Here is a 17,802-nt window from a genome sequence, read left to right as displayed (position 1 = left end):
AAAACTTATAACAAATCAACTAAGTAATGATTGGAAAATTTCTTCTCTACTCTCTTTTGGCTCTTTCTCCACACCTATCATAACATCATTCACAATCTCTCTTACATTCCCATATTCCTTATTGATACTATCTTTATCTTTTTTCTTATTAACATTCAAATCAAAGAAATTAGTTTTCTTCTTGGACAACTGTATGTCGCCTTTAAGTCTCTTATTCTTCTCCATCTTTTCATAAGTCAATCTCTCATGTAAGTGGGTCCACTTGAAGTTGGATAAATATTTCATACTCCACATGTAATCGTAGTGCTTTGACTTCTTCCTGGTGCTTACTTGAGTGTTGTTGAGCAGAACAGCTACTCTTTTGGCCACACATTTCTTGTCAAATTCCACCCATCCTTCAGTGAATTTTTTTGCTATTTTGCGTTTTTTCTTCTTTTTGTCTTGTGGTTTAGTGCCTGAAAAAAATACAAACAAAATTTTGTGGATAGTGTTGAATGATTACTAGTTAAAATTGAGACAATTTTTAGAACAGTATCCAGGCAGAAATACATTTAGATAGGCTTTCTCAGGTTTTGATCAATTATGCAACAGAACCTGAAGCAACTCAGCAAGCAGCTTCAACATTAGCTGTAGTTTTCACTTCCGCAACAAGCATTTGAATTACAATAATTTCTGCTTAAAGTAGTATGTAAAGGTAACGTTGCTCACAAAATATGTGAAGCCACAGCTATACTGGCTGGAGCGCTTTAAAATGTTTCTAAAGCAAAACCAGTGCTACAGTTGACAGCCAACGACAATTTATAGACATGAGGCTCTAATATTGTCTTACTCAAAAATATATGGTTTTGGAAGTTACTTCCTCATTAAAAAAACATTAATGGTTAGTACCTTTGCCTCCTTCCTCTAGTTGAAGGTATATTCGTCCCACTTTGCCAAATTTAGAAAAGATTTCTCTGAGCTTTGTTACGTTCATGTATGGAGGAATCGAAGATAAAAATATTAAGCCTTTTTTAGAGGGTTTGTGTTGTGGCTCCGGCCGAGATTTCGAGACAGTACTTGAGCAGGCTTCTTCGGCAATCATTTTATAGGATTTAGTAGTTAATATGATACAAAAGAACGTAATTAAGCAGGTTTTTGTATGCCGTACTTCCCTTCCGATTTTCTTTTTACACATGTGGAAATTTGAGGTTAGGTAGTAGTTAGGATTAAGGAAAAATATACGTTCTTTTGACATTCTTTCATTATAAATCTCTGTCGCTCTTTGTCGGATACATACGATTAAAATAAGAAAGATAACTGACTCAGACAAATGTCACTCAATCATGTCAAAGTCAAACTTTATCATCAAAATTCTAAGTCAAAAACATTACAGTGCTTTATTCCACAAAAACATTATTGATAAACTTTATTGTCTGTTTTCGATCATTAAACTATGATTCACAATATATCTCCTTAAATCCAATTGATCAATTGTGATCATACAACAAATTATACGTTGTATTGTAAGTTCTACAGACCCGTCCGCAATATGGGGCTCTTTGGAAACGCTACAGACTCTGCTATTGCAGAAGAAGTTGGTGAGTCATTTATTTGAGGGGGTTTTTATGGGGTTTTAATTGTGACATTAGATAAGGCACCCTAATGGATAGAGGTATGCTTGTTATAGGCTTAAATAGTAAGTATATGGAAAATGATAGTAGTTGCCCTAGTTAAAGCAGGTTTAATTAAGAATCTTCTTTCTGAAAGCAAGAACCAATGATGGGTTATAGGCCTGAATAATAGTAATTAATTGAGGTAATAAATTGGACCTCTGGATGTCAGCATAGAACATTGATTCCATGTTAATTGAGAATCTATGCTCGCTTCAAAGCTTGACTTTGATTAATTACGTAGTAGGTTTGCAAGTATTGTTCTCCTATCGTCTAAGATGTTCTGGGTGCCTCAAACAGTCACTTAAACAGGTTATGTTGGCATAATCTATTCACATATACTACTTACTGTTCTGAAGTAACTCGAGTGACTATATTGTTTTAATATAAATATGTGACCATGTAACATTTTAGTTTTTAAGATAATTTCAAGCTTTTCCTCTGGGAACAGAGCTATTATTGGAATGCATTACCTTACAGAGCGTGCCACAAGTGACAAACTTGTGGAAGAAGATTGGCAGATTATAATGAACATATGTGATAAAGCTGGAAAATCTGGTGATGATGCTAAAACCTGGCTTAAAGCCATTGTCAAACGTTTATTCAATTCTGATCCCCACGTGGGCTTAAAGGCTGTAACTGTATGTTTCAAAACAAACATGCGATTTTTACATTTACACCTCAACTTGCAGCTTTTGGATGCTTGCGTTAAAAACTCGGGAAAAATATTCCACATTGAGGTAGCTTCTAGAGACTTTGAGAATGACTTCACTAAGTTAATGACAAAAGCAGATCCACATGTGGCCAAAAAATTGCGAGAGGCTTTAAAACGTTGGGCAGAGACTGAGTTTAAGTCAGATGGCCAACTCAGTTTGATTCCATCTTTGTATAATAAATTAATAAATTCCTATGATTTTTCCACTCCAGATACTGTGAGTTAATTAATAATTAATCTTTCATTCAATAAAATTCAGTTACATGGTTTAGCCTATCAAGAAGCGGACTTCAAAATCTACAGATCCTAATGTAGTTGAGTCACAAGAGGAGGAAGAGCAGATCTTGAAAGCCATTGAGTTATCTCTGAAGGAAACCACAGGTTTGTAGTTTTGATCCCATGATCTTTATTTAAGTTAAATAATTTCATTCAGGATCCCCCAAAAAACCTTTAACTGCATCAGCCTTACAGCCAACCTCTTCTTCATTATATCCTTCAGTAAATAGCATTTCTACAACAACAGTGAGTGCTGCTGCCCCAGCCAAAGAAGCTCGGAAAGTTAGGGCTTTATATGATTTTGAAGCAGCAGAGGATAATGAATTGACTTTTAATGCCGGGGAAATAAGTATTGTTATTTTTAAATATTGTTTTGAGTGAACTGATTGTTGTGTTTTAGTCATGGTTTTGGATGATTCTGACCCAAATTGGTGGAAAGGTAGCAATCAGAGGGGTGATGGATTATTTCCTGCTAATTTTGTTACTGCTGACTTATCTGTGGAACCAGAAAAATTTTGTAAGTATGGTGAAGATTAATTATCCTTTAACTTCATATAATTAATTTGTTGTCATAAACATAATTTGTTTGTATGTCTTGTTATGGACACAAATTATATTTAGGAATATGAATTAATGATATTAACTCTTGACTATTTGAACCTATTGTCTGTTAAAAAAAAAAACTAAACTAAGTATTGTGTCTTTTGCAGTATTTGAGAAGGCCAAAAAAACTGTCCAATTTAAAGAGGAAGTTAAAGTAGTGGAAAAAGAACCCGAAGAGATTGAAATAAATGAAAACAAAATCAACCGCTTACTTCACTTGCTTCATGAAGCTGATCCTACTAATCCAGAAACTGATACTGATGAGTTGCTTAGTCTTGAAAGTAATTACTTAAATATCCAAAAATACAGGTAAATGTGATTTATTCCTGTTTAAAGGAGAGGTAAACGCAATGGGGCCTCTAATCGACGCGGAATTGGAACGCGTCGACCAAAAACATGCTCAGTTGACCCAACTGAGTGCAGATCTTGTTGAGGCCTTAGGCCTGTACCACACATTGATGCGCGAGCCGCAACCACCAACTATAGCCAAAATGTGTTATGAACCCCAATATGCATATACTCCTCCTCCCCAATTTAATGGGTCTGTGCCCCCAATGATGCATATGCCCCCACATATGTACCAATTGCCACCGGGTAAAGTTTAAATAACAAATGTTTAATGTTTTTATTGTACTGTGAATCTGCCAGGGTTGCCGCAACAAAACCTTCAGCATGAGAGTTTGCCTTATCAACCGCCCATGCAGTACCAAATACAGCATCAATTGCCTCCTGCTGGGCAGATGCACCCTTCAATAATGCCTCAACCTCAACAGCAGAATATGCCTCATGCATTTCCTCATATGGTGGATGATAGAGCGGGGCCTGTTTTTCATCAAGGGTAAGATTTTTGGTTTCGGACGTTTAATTTGTGGGCTAAAAACTCTTTTACTTAGCCTACCCCAACCGGCATTTTCCAGCAACGGCCCTTTCTCACAAACCAACTTACAAGGACCTCCCGGTCAGCAGCCAAACTATGTTACCTCCAGTACACATATGATGCAATAAGAATGGGCAATTGCAATTATTTTTTTATTTGTTATTTATTATAATAAACATATTTTTGAAAGAAACGTTTCAGCTCGGTCGTTGAAACCTGTTAAATGTTCCGTCTTTTTTTGATGCTGTATGTGATTAATTTATCGTTATTTAGTTTCTTGTATGGGATAAATTTCTTGTAATACTGCTAATTATTTAATAGAGGAATGTATTTGTTGTGGGTCAAGGACTGAGTTAAAACACTGTTTAAAGAGTGAAAAAAGGTGTTTATAATCTTGTAAATTAAAGGACGGAAGAAATAAGTCTTCAAAGGGAGCTTTTGTTACCATTCATGTCCTTGTTATTTGAGATTTGAGAGTGGGAAAGAAGGATGTAAAATATAAAGTAAAGTGTATAATAACGAATACGTATTAGTAAGTTTATATTTGTTCCCTAAAAACCAATAAAGTTATTATTTTAAGCAATATTGTGTTTTTTTAATTTTATTTTATTATACTTAAAAGTAAGTATAAGAGTTGAGACGTTTTTGATAAAGTGGTAGATGTGTTGTTGGTTTCGCCCCTAAAAGTCATGAAAATTATGTATGCAGGGAGGAAGAATTAATTTTAAATTTCCCGGGGTGAAAGGTTTTCAGCTGGCCTTAATAGATGGCGTAACGTATAAAAATAAATTTAAATATGAATGTTGAGCTGTCAAGTCAACTGTCAGTGATGTTTTGGTTATTATTGAAATCGAATCATTACCATGGCTCGTTTCGTTTATGACTACCGGTACTTGGTAAACGCGTGTTTTTGATAAATTTTACGAATTTTTCTGTAAAATTTCGTAAATTGATAGCAGTTCGAATCTGCTTCAGCCAGAAAAATCTATACAGTTCCTTCTTCACGCCTCTGATGTTCCAGAACTATCACACAAACCTGCAATATCCTCAGTTACCATAACCTCTCTTTTATGAGTCCCACATTGATTGTAAATATTGCTTGGAATTCTTTTTCCAACTTCCTGCCCTGAGGCCTACCTCATTTGATCATGTTTTTCGGCAACCAGAACATTGGTCCACCCCCTGCCAAAAATCCCAAACTCAGTCCTAAAAAACCCAATGGAATGGCTAAGCGAGCTATCACATTCACCAGTGTAAATGGCAACAGTAAGCCCAAATTAAGCATACAGGACCAACGAAGACAGTTACCTATTTTTCACAATAAGAGTAAACTTATTGAACTGATTAGGAAGAATAAAACATTGATCATTTTGGGAGAAGCAGGCTGTGGGAAAACCACTCAGATTCCTCAATATATTAATACGGCAAGACTGCATGAGAATGGAAAAATTGCCATTACGCAACCAAGGAGAGTTGCTGCTATTAGTGTTGCTTTGAGAGTTGCCAATGAGCATGGAGCAGAGGTAAATTGATAACTTGGTAGTGGTCAATTCTTGTTGTATGTTTATTTTGATTTTAACTTTCAATAGTAACTGTCCATAAAGTACTATATCTAGAAAATAAGCATTTGATAATTTTTCCTGCTTTTTCAACACATACAGAGAAGACATGAAAACAAGGAAATAGTAAACTTAAATTTTCAAAATCAATACCCAACAATTTCATAATTAAACTTAGTGTTTCATGTTTTTATATCTTGATTTAGATGAGCATTGGCAAATATGTGGGTTATTCTGTGCGATTCGAAGATGTCACTTCACCTCAAACAAAAATCAAGTTCTTGACTGATGGAATGCTGCTTCGTGAAGCTATAAGTGACAGGCTTCTTTTAGACTACACTGTGATAATGCTTGATGAGGCTCATGAACGTACAGTGCACACTGACGTGCTTTTTGGAATTGTTAAAAAAGCCCAAAAAATCCGGGAAGAGAGGAACTTATCACCATTAAGGGTAATGGTTACTACATTAAAGGTTCTAAAGAAAACAATGAAGGAAAATTTTAGATAATAATAACATCGGCCACAATGGATGTAGATCATTTTGCTAAATACTTCAATGATTGCCCTGTAATTTACCTTGAAGGAAGAACATTCCCAATAAATGTACATTATGTCAAAGACCAAATTGAGGACTATCAAAGAGGATGTATCACCACATTTTTTCAAATTCATAAGGAAGCTCCCCCAGAGTATGTCAAGATGACTTGTGATTTAGTTCTATCAATTTAAAATAACTTTATTTTCAGGCATGACATTTTAATATTTTTAACAGGGCAAGAAGAGATTGAATCTTGTGCACATAAAATCCGAATTCTTGCAAAAGACCCCGAAGTTGAGGGTCCACCAGTTAAAGTATGCACTCTATATGCGGCTCAACCAGGTCTACAGCAAATGGCTGTTTTCAGCCCTGCACCATATGGCACTAGAAAAGTTATAATCAGCACCAATATTGCAGAAACAAGTGTCACTATAAGCGGAATTAAATATGTTATTGATAGTGGAATGGTTAAATCCAGATCGTTCCATCCTTCAACTGGATTAGAGATGTTAAAAGTTCAAAGGATTTCGCGAGAGCAGGCGGATCAGAGAACTGGACGGGCTGGAAGGGAGTCTTCAGGAACTTGCTATCGGCTTTATACAAGAGCTCAATTTGATTTGATGAAAAAGAGCACAGTTCCTGAGATACAAAAATGCAACTTGAATTCTGTAGCTTTGCAGCTGCTAGCTTTAGGATTACATATGAAAACCTTTGATTTTATGGATAAACCTCCAATAGAGAGCTTGGAAGCTGCTTTTGAGCAGCTCAAAGTTTTAGGTGCCATTGAAGATGTTGAGTCTATCAATTTGACTCCCTTAGGAAGGAAGCTGGCCAAGTTTCCTTTAGATCCTAAATTTGGGAATGTTTTACTCATGGCTGGTAATGTTTAAAGAATGTTTTTGTTGTTTAAATATTGAAGTTTTGTTTCTGATATAGAAAAATATGGGTGTGTTAAAGAAGCCTTGATAGTGGTGGCTCTGATGTCCAGCGAATCGGTACTTCTAAACCCTCCTTCTCGAAGGGAGCAAGCGCAAACTGCCCGAGATAAATTCCGTACTGGATACGGTGATCATCTCACCCTTTTGAATGTTTACAGGGCGTTTGAGAATGTGGGGAAAAACAATGTACGCAGCTGGTGCCATGAGCATTTCATTAACCTGCGCAATATAAATTACATACGAGAGGTTGTTAAGCAATTGCAAGTATGTTGTATATCGCATAAAATAAAGCAGTATTTTATAGTTTTTGTTTATTACAGGAAATATGTAAGAAATGTGAAATTCGTATTTCGTCAAGTGGCAGCGATTTGGATTGTTTGAGAAAGTGTTTACTGGCCGGATTATTTATGAATGTGGCAGAGCTGCATAAAGATCGACAGTACTCGTATGTTACGGTAAGGTGTTTCAAAATTTTAGGTATTTTCCGACAGAGAGTAGATCTATGTAACATTAAAATTATTTTAGTTCTTGAACTAAAACTCGTAGTCATATCCAATCCTTTGGTTGTTCTTCGTTTAAAAATTCTTCTAAATTTCAGCTGGATAAACGACAAGTGACTCAAATTCACCCTCAATCGGTGGTGCACGGCCAATTACCCCACTACGTCATCTTCACGGAAGTGGTCCAGACTACCAAATGTTACCTCAGGGATTTGACGACAGTGGATGGCGAGTGGCTCAAAGAAATTGCCCCTGACTACTTCAAAAGCCGTAATATCAAGTTCAATGACCATAGCTGATTATTTTTCATGAGTTTTATTATCGATAACGCCTGCATAAGTCAGTTCTGAGTCAGACTGAATGTTTTGTTTTTATTTATGTATATGTACTTATGTAATAATAGATAAATATATTTTTAAACGATGGTTGTTTCATTTGTGTTTCAATCGTGCTTTTCTAATATCCAACTAAATACAAATTAAAAATACATTTCTTTAATATCAGGATTAGCTGCCTACTTGTGTGATGATAGATGGACGAATATTGTCCATCATCAAATGGGTCAAGAATAAATTATCAAATTCGATTATCTTAAGCACAGCCCCAGGCCTTTTAGTTATATAACGTCGTCTCGAGCAGCCAGTAATATTTAAGTGTAAGATAAATTATGTCTAAGTTCAATAATGTCGACAGGCACATAGATTTCGGGTAACGGCAACACTAACATACTTTACGGTTAACCTATTGACCTATGAAAAAGCCAGTTCTAATTGCGAAATTTATCATTCTTAGCGTTTCATTAACGAACTGTCCGGTAATTATCTGCAATGAACATCGAAAAATTAATATTGCGGTTACCCAAGAATCCTAACAAACTATGTACATGTCTGAGGAAAGATAACATCGTCAGAATTTGCGAGTGGGTGTGTCCCTGACCGCTATGGTGGGCATCCCTCGACGCCACTGACGATGATGATGGGGCTACCTGAATCCGTTCTTGCATAAGAAGAATTTGCATCCAATGTAATTCTAATCCTCGGTAAAGGGGGGATCATCCTCGTATAAATACCAAATGGTACATGGTAAAATTATCTGTACTCAATAGTAAAGTTACGTGTTCATGTGCATCAGTGGTACTGCAGAACTATAATGATGAAGCCAATACTTGTAAGTACTTATTCTGTAATGTTTTGCTCAAGCAGCGACTTTATGCATATGTCTGTATTAATCTTAAGGGTTAACCTAATTAATCGTGTTTTGATTTTTTTCAAAATAAGGACCTTTAATAAATTCTATAGAGAAGTAGGTACATACCATCTCTAGTCCACATAATTACTGAAAGGAATTTAAATACAATCCATATGGGCATTAACCTGACCCTCAAACAATTCCCATAATCGGGATTGCTCATCTCGTTCTTTACTCCGCCATTTTTCATACATAAGAACAATTAAGAGTAATTTTCAAGCCATCCGCAAATATCAACTTTATACAATTATATCATCGGATCCATCACGAACTTGCCATTTCAATGAATGGTCATTTTTTAATAACCCCCGAGATTGTTCTGTGGGTACGACCAAGGTTCTTGATGGTACTTTTATCAAGGAGCGACAATCGCATTGTTTCAGGTGGTATTAGCAACCTTCCTGGCTTCCGCCTTAGCCCTGCCTGCCGGAGGGGACCCCAAGAACGCGCAAGTTTTACGATTGGAGTCTGACATCACCCCTGAAGGAAGCTACCAATATGCGTTAGTTTCCATCTTCAAATAAGTTTTTTACGTTAAAAAGAAAATGTTTAATTCAGATATGAGACAGACAACGGTATATCTGCTCAAGAACAAGGCAACATCCAGCCCCAAGGTCCGGAACAAGCGACTAAGTCCGTTTCTGGCCAGTTCCAGTTTTTGACCCCTGAAAACGAGCAGATCCAGATTTCTTATGTTGCCGATGAGAATGGGTATCAGCCCACTGGGAATGCTCTGCCCACTCCTCCGCCCATTCCTCTGGCCATCCAGAAGGCCCTGGAGTACATTGCCGCCCATCCTCAACCTGCCGAGCCTCAGCAGCAGAAGAGGTTCTAACTAAAACGTTGAAAGTGCTTGTGTTCATGTATAAAAATAAATTATGATTTTCTCTGATTTTTTTGTCATTATTGATCGAAATTGTTCTTAAATCTACGAAACTTAATGCCAGAAATAAATGAGATTATTATAGGGGTTTCATCGGAAAGAAGCTGATTTATAGAGAGAATACACAATTAGGACAATGCGAGGTAGTTAGAATTATTAATTGCTTCCTTGGAACTTAATAGGGCTTTTATCTTGTAAAGTTACGCCGAGAATGGTAATTATGTGACGAAAGAGGCATTTCTATAGGATTTCTGACTGGTGACGCTTTCGGAATAGCAAATGATTTAATAGAATTACAATGAATACAAGCAGAAAGCTGCCATAAGCATCTTGGAATATTGCTCAACTTTCCAGCATAAACTTCCCTCTACCTCACATATTTTGCAAGAACAGGCAACGTTGCGCCTTCAGTAGGGGAAATGTCATGAAGGGCCCTCTTTAAAAAAAAGAAAAGCGCGGCGTTGCCATTTCCTAGTTTAACCAAAAATACAGAGTCGTAGAACTAAGAATCATGTAATTTCGATTTCGAGAATTACTCAAAAATTGATGAAGATGGCTATGATGAAAGTCTATAGAGGAATTGTTCAGCGTACTAGTAGGGCCATAATGTTCAATAATATACAGGATGTACATAAATGTAAAAATCACGGATCAGACGTTAGGTCCAACAAATTATTTTTAAAAAGCACTGAAAACGTGATCTTATTTATCCTTCTATTATTCACAATTATAGATATGAGCCTAAATGAGTAGCAAATTCAACAAATTGCATAATATACAGAGTGTTTGATGTGCTCAGAAATTACTCGAAAATCGGTAAGTACTTATAGGAACGTAATAGGAATAATAGGAATGTATAAATGAAATGTTGCGCGACTGGTAGATTCAATGCTCACTAATATATAGAATGTTACCCAGAAAAAGTTAATATTCCCAAAATCATTTTTTTCCGGCATTAATGCATTCTTAGCTGCCTTCCTCTCTGTATATATAAATTCGTACTAAATAATTCAGAAGGACCAACAAACTTTTCAGAGCAAATTCAAAACTTGGAAATCCCCTTGGCCGCCACCTTTGTATCGATTGTGACGTCACGGGGGTGGAAAGACGCAAGACCAACATGGCGTTCCGTTCTGGCTTTGAGGGTTTCGCTTTTCATTATTTTTCAGTGTTTTCCGCCCCTCGCACCATCAAAGGGTTATCGGCGGACATTGAAAGGTTACACGATGTTCGGATTCACCCCTAAGTTGGACTGAAAGCGTCGCGATTTTTCCTATTTCCCTTGAGAGTAGTTTTAGCCTGAGGTATTGGGTTGAAGAAAAACCAGGTGAAAGTCGAGTTTTCAGTGAGGAATCCGGGAAAATAGGTGTTTACGTGAAAGTGGGTTTGGCTTTCTGATGACTTGCTCGCGGTGCAATGGCGTGTGAAACTGTTAGGGGGCCGCAAATGCGAACGTTTTTACATGGGGAATTTAGAGTGAGATAACATGAACATTTGTGTGCAGATTGTAAGTCAAAACGCTCGCGTGAAAACCAGTCCTTTGTCTGAAAAATATCCTAGTTTAAGTTTAAAGCAACTAGTGCAGTTTTATAGGGTTTCGGCCCTCTAATTGTTATCACTCTGGGCACTGGAATAGACGCGGCCTGGTCAATGCCAGAATTAGATACGCTGCGTTGAAGCAACAGCAAAATATGTTTTGAGCAATGGTATACCAAGAAACGCGTTTCGAAGAGGCAGCAATCTTTCCCCACCTTTAGAGAAGCTAAAATAGGGCAGTTTTTCAGTGTAGAATAAGCATATCGTTCATAATTAAGCGCATTGCGTGACGCGACTTTTCATTTCCTAAAATGTATTGCTCAAGTTTCCATAGCGATAGCCATTTACCCACCTTTAATCTCCTTTTTTTAATACCTCTTGTGGTTTTTAAACCAATTGGTTTACATCATAAGTGGTAGTTAATCTTAAACTGTGAGTTTAAGGAAGCGGCTTAAAGTGTCATCAAGCCAATTACCACCTAATTGCCAATTTCTCTCTTGTTGTATATTGTGACATAATTCCGCAATTACGACGCAGCTTGAACCAAATTCGTCTTGTTCTTCTATAAAATAATACAATTTATTGATTGCGCCTTCCATAAAACAAAGTGGCACGTTTATGATAATCATCCTAGTTTTGCAAGGGAAATTTTTACGTGGAAAGAAAGTATAAACACAAACTGCGCATAAATGTTTCTCAAATAGTGGACGCGTGGGCAAATTGCCCCGACACGGTCGTACTAATGAAATTTATGCTAATTTTACTTTGCCCAATTAGGAATTAAAGACCGGACACGATGCCGGCTAATTCGGCAAATGGATTAAGCGAATAATCGACACAGAAAAGGCCTATGTATAGATTTCGTCTACGCGGTTCAGGGCCGGCCTCAGGTCTAATTCGGTTGTTTTGGGACAGCGAATAAAAAAGAGCTGTTAACGCAGCAGAGGAAACTTATAACGAAACCAATTAAACTTCTGCAATTAAGAAGCAGAGGTTTAATATAATGTAAACTGGGCTTGATTAAAGTTTATAGAGCATTGTCGGCACAGCACAAAGAAGTTCATCATTGTCTAGTACGTCAGGATTAATTAGGGGAAGATTTTGTACAGAAGAGAGTTAAAACGGGAGGGATTCATTAGAAATCAAAAAGAGCTACCTATTTTCTAGATAAAGTGGTCGGCAAAAATGTATGTAAATTGTAGCTTATGATATACTGTTGAGAATAATTTAATTTTCAAGGCATGAACCTCAAATTTGACCTTTATAGGTCACTGCAAGCTTCATATTTCATTATAAAGTGAAGCTATGCCCCACATAGTTTTTCATTAAAAAACAATAAAAGTTGTTTATTTTCTTGACAAATGGTGGACGGAGGGTGGTGGATGAAATATGTGTGTAAATCAAGTTTGAAATGTGGTGAAATGCTTTCCAGTTAATGTTCGTGTCTATCGCATTTTTATTATTTATTCCCGGATATTTCCAGAGAGTTCCTAAATTTTTCTGCACTGACCTATTGCGGAAAAGATTCCAATATTGGAAATCAACAGAACCGTCATTATTCATAGGAATTTCCGTATCTCCTGTAAACATTTGAAATGTACATTTTCCTGGCATCAATATATTTCCCATTTTCGTGCGACTCTATTATGCTCCAGATATGGCAGATTGTTCCATAAATTTTATGCAGCCGTTTCGGACTCCACATGTGCAGATACATGATCGGTAATTGAAAATGTCATTAAACGATTTAGTGTCCCTTATGGCCTGACAATGTTGTGCTAAAAAAGAATACAGAAATTGCATTTGAATTAGTGAGAATTTTCAATTCTTTGTGCTTTTAATAACATTTTTTCTGTATTTTTCCAATGCTACATGTTGATTCGTTATAACTTGGCTTGCGCAAGCAAATATAATTTGAAAACGTTTTTATCCAGTTTTTAGAGGAGACTTTCGAAGGAAAGTACGCGAGTTTCAATGTGAGTTTTAGGGCTCTAAACATCAGTCGCAAACTCAGCAAATTTCTGGCAATTTCTAGGGAATACTGTGTTAACTGTGTTTACCAACTTCTCCTAACAAATCTGTTGAAACTTTTATAAAAGTCTCGAAAATTTTGGGAGTACCTAAAAGTGCCATAACAGTGTTTAGGAACTTTTAAAATTTGTTTAAAACGTCACAGATTTATCGTAAATTATTTAGAGAAATTTTTAGATTTAGAGTTCTCGGAAAAAAATGAAGCAATGAATATTCATGTTTACACGAGCAACCCTTTTTCAAATCTGCTTTTCCAGATATCCCTGAAGTCCTAATCATCAAAACTGGGACACTATGTATTATATTGCAAGTGAATCCCCTTCCCACACAATTCGCGCTGATAAGCGAAACGGGGTACATTTATCGGGTTTATGTTCCTGGTTCCGGAAGATAAGCTACTTCTGTATTCGATTATATCGAGTACCCGATTTAGCTTCTGTTGACTATGTGTTTATTAATGTTAATTATATCAGAATCGTCTGTTTTTAATTGATCAAGTCAACGAATATCGAAGGTGCACTCAAAATATTTTGTTACATTGACATTGCTTTAAGGCCTGGTTTTCAACCTCCTGCTAACTTTGCCAGTAAGAAAACTTAAGTAGAGTTGGGAACGCTTTACGCCTACGTATGTTAATACTGAGATCTAAAGACGTTGCGTACGTCTCTATTTTAAGGTGAAAGATAATTTCTAGTTCACATCATAAATCATCGTATTAATGTTAAATTGGAGCACAGAGGCGAAGCTCTGACGAAACGAGCTGAAATTCATGTTTATTTTGCTTAATTTCGACGCATTTCCCTAACATCGGTTTAACTGATGGGCTGCACAGCTTCAAAAGGAGATAAACAAGATTTCAAGTTATCGTTGAAGCAGCTCTCGATTTTTCATTTTTAGTTGACCTACTCGTGACGGCATGCGCGTGGCGGGTGGCGACGAGTACGCCGAGTTGGCGGAACTGGGCTGCGGTTTCGCTTCGGGGGCCCCATCACGAGGGCGCAGGACACGCGGCGGAGCCCCGGCCGAAGCGGAGGATGCCCTCGGGCCCCAAGGTAGTCCCAGGAGGCCCCGCTCCGGCCTGTACTACTCGCCTCCGGGGACCAGCTATACCATTGTGGAGAGGCCCAGTTCGGCACTGCACCATCATCGCGAGTATCGGGAGCGGGAGCACCATTATAGCTCCTTAAGCAGTCCCAGGGGGACGTACTTGGGGTCGGGCAACAGCCGCGGAACCCCCTCGAACAACAAGAAACGCCCCATCTCCCCCGAGCAGGTACTGCGGCTGTTCGGAACGGGGACGGGGAACCATGCTACTGCGGTTCCTAAATCGAATTTGGAGAGGCCGAGGAGGTCTCCCGTGAGCAGTCCTCCATCGACCACTCATAACTATAGAATGCCGGTGTACTCGCCCTCCATTCACGAACTCGCCACGAGGACGGTGAATATGGTGCGGGATCCGCAAGATCCGGGATTTGGGATATGCGTTAAGGGTGGGAAAGAGGCGGGTAAGTTTGAGGGAGCCAGAGAAAAATATGGTTTTAATTAAGTTACATTTCGAAGTGCAGTTATTAAGGTAATTGCTTTGCAGCTATTACTTCAGGTAACTGTTGTATGGGTTCCCTAGATATCGTCGCTCATGTTTTTTTTTAATGTGAGCTCCCAGTTCGGACTGAGTTTGACCGTGGCCGCTCTACTTAGCAAAGACAGACTGATTCTAAAATACAGAGTTACGCTAAAGTATCGATATTTCTATTATCTACATTGCATTAGTCCCTTATCAGCTTTGCTTCGTATTAATGCAATTTTCGCTTATTTATTCTCACAAATCTCTCTTAATTCCCCGCTAAATCATTAAAATTAAAGCATTCCACTGTTGCTAGTAAACCAAGCGTCCTTGCCATCTCTATTCCCCAAATATCGATTGTCTTTGGATACATTTTTAAAGTGCATCGATGCGATAACAGCTCTGATGCATTATTTAGCGACCAGCATGGGACGGTCCGGTTGCATTTCTTCTCTCCACATTTCACTGTCCCTTGACACGAGACACAAAACTGTCCTTTTCCAGGGGTGGGGGTGTACATTTCGCGAGTGGAAGAGGGAAGCGTTGCCGAAAGGGCCGGACTTAGGCCTGGCGACTCCATTCTGGAAGTGAACGGCACCCCATTCACCGGTATCTCGCACGAGGAAGCCCTCAAGGTAATAAAAAATGTAAGCACGTCCTTTTTCATAACCGTCAATTGTACGATATTTTATTATGATTGTGCGTAAAAGCGTTTTTGGATGGGATTTACAATGGGCCTAAGATTAAACACTAATGGGGCTGGCATGATTAATAAAGAGTTTTCATTAGGTCTTTGTTCCGATTTTTCCGGGGAAATTACGCTGTCATTGTGAAATATGTTATTAAACTGGAATAGGGAAAACGCAGACTTTTTTGTACTGGTAAAAATAGCTGCGTGGGAGCTATGGCCGATCGATCTTCGGGAAAAATCCTCAATAATGTGGAAATTGATTGGTCAGACCTTGAACCACTGTTAACTAACAGGCAGAGAAAACGAGTTCATTAATTAAAGTTCATATTCCTCAAGAGATTAGAGCAGTTATTGAGAATCTAAAAGCCAAGAATACTCTCCTCCCACATATCACGAGTTTAATCTATCAAACTTGAGATGATTTGAAAACTCCCATCCCGCATCGCTCTGAAAACACTGAAGTAGGCACTTTTGTAGATTCACCTTTTTGTGGTTTTGTCCGGGGAAAAAAGCCGGTAATGACGCATAGAGGTGTCGTTCCTTATTCGTGTCCGTCGATAACTTGCAAGGAGGCAGGCAGTTAACATGAAAAGGGGCAAAATTTCCAAGATGCTTATCGAAACTGCGGCAAACCGTCCGGTTGCGAGTCAATAATAACCGTTGAACTGGGTTCACATGTTAATTGAACGGGTTCAACAGGTGCCGGAATCGATTCAGGAAAAAAGCCTTAAGAAAATGTATTATTTTAATAGGCGTGGAGTTTTAGGGGTTGGAAGAGCTTTCGCAGAGTTGGCAAATGCATTAGAATAGTTTTCAATAGTTTCAAGGGGAGTTTTAAATATGGTCCTAAATCTGCTGCGAATTCAAATCTTCCTTTTCTATCTTTTTGTGTGTTATTCTCTGACTATGACGTAAAAGTTGTTTTTTTTCTAGGCCTCTTTGAAATGTCCAGACGTAATCACGTCAGAGCGATGTGGGTAGCAATTTGCAATGCTGATATTCTTGCGCAGTCTGTTATGTAAAACTAAAATATCTACAATAAAATCTTTTACCAGCCCGATAGAAGAGTTCCAAAAGTAGTCTCTAAAATACAAGATAAACATAAAATAGAGCTTTCGGTGGGTGTAGAGTGCGCTTAGTCTCGATTTGATAGTCTCGAACTAGGTCAACTCGACGATAAATTCGAAACAGATCTAGCGGAAAAACAGAACACTGTCTTGGATTTTCTTACAATGTCCAGTAGGACATAAAGCACACAAAAACCAGAAGAAAGCAGCCAGGTGTTATTACAGCCGACTTTCGGTGAAAGGCAAAAATAAGCCCCTGCAACGACTCAAAGGGAGCATTAAGGTGGAAGAGCCCTTTCAGCGCTGATCCCACCAAACACGTTCATTTACAAAGAGAAAAGAAGGTGTCTTAAAGACTTTCTTCGATTCCGACTACGAAAGGTTTCGTATTTATTACATGCTTTCAGATGCTGAAGTCCTGCAGGAAAATTAGTATGACCGTTCGCACCCCTAATTTACCCGGCACTGGGGCTATGGCCTGCAGTGGGGCGCCTTGGCAGATGAGACAGACTTGTTCGTGGATGGATAGACATGGGCGGCCCGTGTCACCCCCTTTGGAGTATTCAAGAGGGCGAACTGGGAATAGGACCTCTAGCAAAGATCGGAGTGTTAGAAGGGTGAGTTAAGGCTCTTGCTAGATCGCTTGCTTTCGTCGAATTTTAATGGAAAACTTCAAGAACGCCTCAAATTTCTTTTTTTGACTGAGTCTTTCCGGACAGTAAAGTGTCCTGCAGATCTGATCAGATAAATTCCCCTATTAAAAATTCTGTTCAATATCCAACTTTCGATCTATAAAAGTGAACTATTTCTGTATCGCAACGCTTTAGGTTCATAATCAAATTTCCTTATGGTTACAATTTTCATTGTGTTAAAGCAGCCAAAACGTGCGCATATTCTCAACAGATAGCCGGGTTTCATTCGAATGGCCATTCACTATATTTCGCAGAAAAGTACCCATATGTTGGCTGTTCCCTATTTATGTAAATGAGGCCGGGAAAATGGGTTTTAAATGCACGATATACCATGGAAAATGTTCCGGAAAATTGGCCTGCGCACCCAGATATCACCGCTGTAATAAATAAAATGCTTCGCGGCTTATTAAGTTTGTTTGTACTTGTTTCGCTGC

The 17,802-nt window shown here is 38.2% G+C and overlaps 5 protein-coding genes across 8 annotated transcripts in view; 4 read left to right on the top strand and 1 right to left on the bottom strand.

Annotated features, from left to right (window-relative positions):
• Positions 1 to 17,802, bottom strand: part of LOC136414629 (uncharacterized) — a 250,284-nt gene continuing 232,482 nt past the window's right edge. The window contains exons 2-3 of the mRNA XM_066398780.1: positions 889 to 1,130; positions 1 to 455 (exon numbers count right to left, since the gene is read on the bottom strand). Of these exons, the coding sequence (XP_066254877.1) occupies positions 16 to 455; positions 889 to 1,081 (633 nt within the window). The 5' untranslated portion in view covers positions 1,082 to 1,130 and the 3' untranslated portion in view covers positions 1 to 15. The remainder of the gene's footprint in view (positions 456 to 888; positions 1,131 to 17,802) is intronic.
• Positions 1,354 to 4,703, top strand: Stam (signal transducing adaptor molecule). Its single transcript, XM_066398771.1, has 10 exons — positions 1,354 to 1,577; positions 2,130 to 2,290; positions 2,342 to 2,581; positions 2,637 to 2,745; positions 2,798 to 2,989; positions 3,041 to 3,157; positions 3,351 to 3,524; positions 3,580 to 3,837; positions 3,892 to 4,081; positions 4,137 to 4,703. The coding sequence occupies exons 1-10, from the start codon at positions 1,529 to 1,531 to the stop codon at positions 4,246 to 4,248; spliced, it is 1,602 nt and encodes a 533-aa protein (XP_066254868.1). The 5' UTR covers positions 1,354 to 1,528; the 3' UTR covers positions 4,249 to 4,703.
• On the top strand, positions 5,008 to 8,088 carry ath (ATP-dependent RNA helicase DHX33). The gene is made up of 7 exons (XM_066398751.1): positions 5,008 to 5,643; positions 5,886 to 6,131; positions 6,185 to 6,369; positions 6,427 to 7,097; positions 7,155 to 7,420; positions 7,477 to 7,611; positions 7,755 to 8,088. Exons 1-7 carry the CDS (start codon positions 5,269 to 5,271, stop codon positions 7,953 to 7,955), a joined length of 2,079 nt encoding a protein of 692 aa, XP_066254848.1. The 5' UTR covers positions 5,008 to 5,268; the 3' UTR covers positions 7,956 to 8,088.
• LOC136414632 (endocuticle structural glycoprotein SgAbd-3-like) lies at positions 8,675 to 9,783 on the top strand. The gene is made up of 3 exons (XM_066398783.1): positions 8,675 to 8,823; positions 9,288 to 9,406; positions 9,463 to 9,783. The coding sequence occupies exons 1-3, from the start codon at positions 8,806 to 8,808 to the stop codon at positions 9,737 to 9,739; spliced, it is 414 nt and encodes a 137-aa protein (XP_066254880.1). The 5' UTR covers positions 8,675 to 8,805; the 3' UTR covers positions 9,740 to 9,783.
• The window catches only part of dysc (dyschronic), a 32,517-nt gene continuing 25,644 nt past the window's right edge, over positions 10,930 to 17,802 (top strand). For 3 of the 4 annotated variants that reach the window (XM_066398738.1, XM_066398737.1, XM_066398735.1), the window contains exons 1-4: positions 10,930 to 11,294; positions 14,252 to 14,859; positions 15,423 to 15,565; positions 17,084 to 17,293. In XM_066398738.1, coding sequence (XP_066254835.1) covers positions 14,271 to 14,859; positions 15,423 to 15,565; positions 17,084 to 17,293 — 942 coding nt within the window. In that variant the 5' untranslated portion in view covers positions 10,930 to 11,294; positions 14,252 to 14,270. The remainder of the gene's footprint in view (positions 11,295 to 14,251; positions 14,860 to 15,422; positions 15,566 to 17,083; positions 17,294 to 17,802) is intronic. The other variant, XM_066398736.1, reaches the window with a different exon arrangement.

The sequence above is a fragment of the Euwallacea similis genome, chromosome 18 (genome assembly GCF_039881205.1).
Source record: "Euwallacea similis isolate ESF13 chromosome 18, ESF131.1, whole genome shotgun sequence".
Lineage (NCBI taxonomy): Eukaryota > Metazoa > Arthropoda > Insecta > Coleoptera > Curculionidae > Euwallacea > Euwallacea similis.
Note: the sequence above shows the minus strand (reverse complement) of the source record. Positions and strands in the feature narration are given on the sequence as shown.

What these genes read in the sequence shown, in the direction of transcription:
- ath (XM_066398751.1), top strand. Translation starts at nt 5,269, where the DNA reads ATGTTTTTCGGCAACCAGAACATTGGTCCACCCCCTGCCAAAAATCCC. An exon ending in GAATGTTTTACTCATGGCTG is followed by an intron (nt 7,098 to 7,154) that starts GTAATGTTTAAA and finishes TTTCTGATATAG; the next exon opens with AAAAATATGGGTGTGTTAAA. An exon ending in GACAGTACTCGTATGTTACG is followed by an intron (nt 7,612 to 7,754) that starts GTAAGGTGTTTC and finishes TCTAAATTTCAG; the next exon opens with CTGGATAAACGACAAGTGAC.
- Stam (XM_066398771.1), top strand. Translation starts at nt 1,529, where the DNA reads ATGGGGCTCTTTGGAAACGCTACAGACTCTGCTATTGCAGAAGAAGTT. An exon ending in TGAGTTGCTTAGTCTTGAAA is followed by an intron (nt 3,525 to 3,579) that starts GTAATTACTTAA and finishes TCCTGTTTAAAG; the next exon opens with GAGAGGTAAACGCAATGGGG. An exon ending in TATGTACCAATTGCCACCGG is followed by an intron (nt 3,838 to 3,891) that starts GTAAAGTTTAAA and finishes TGAATCTGCCAG; the next exon opens with GGTTGCCGCAACAAAACCTT.
- LOC136414632 (XM_066398783.1), top strand. An exon ending in GAAGGAAGCTACCAATATGC is followed by an intron (nt 9,407 to 9,462) that starts GTTAGTTTCCAT and finishes TGTTTAATTCAG; the next exon opens with ATATGAGACAGACAACGGTA.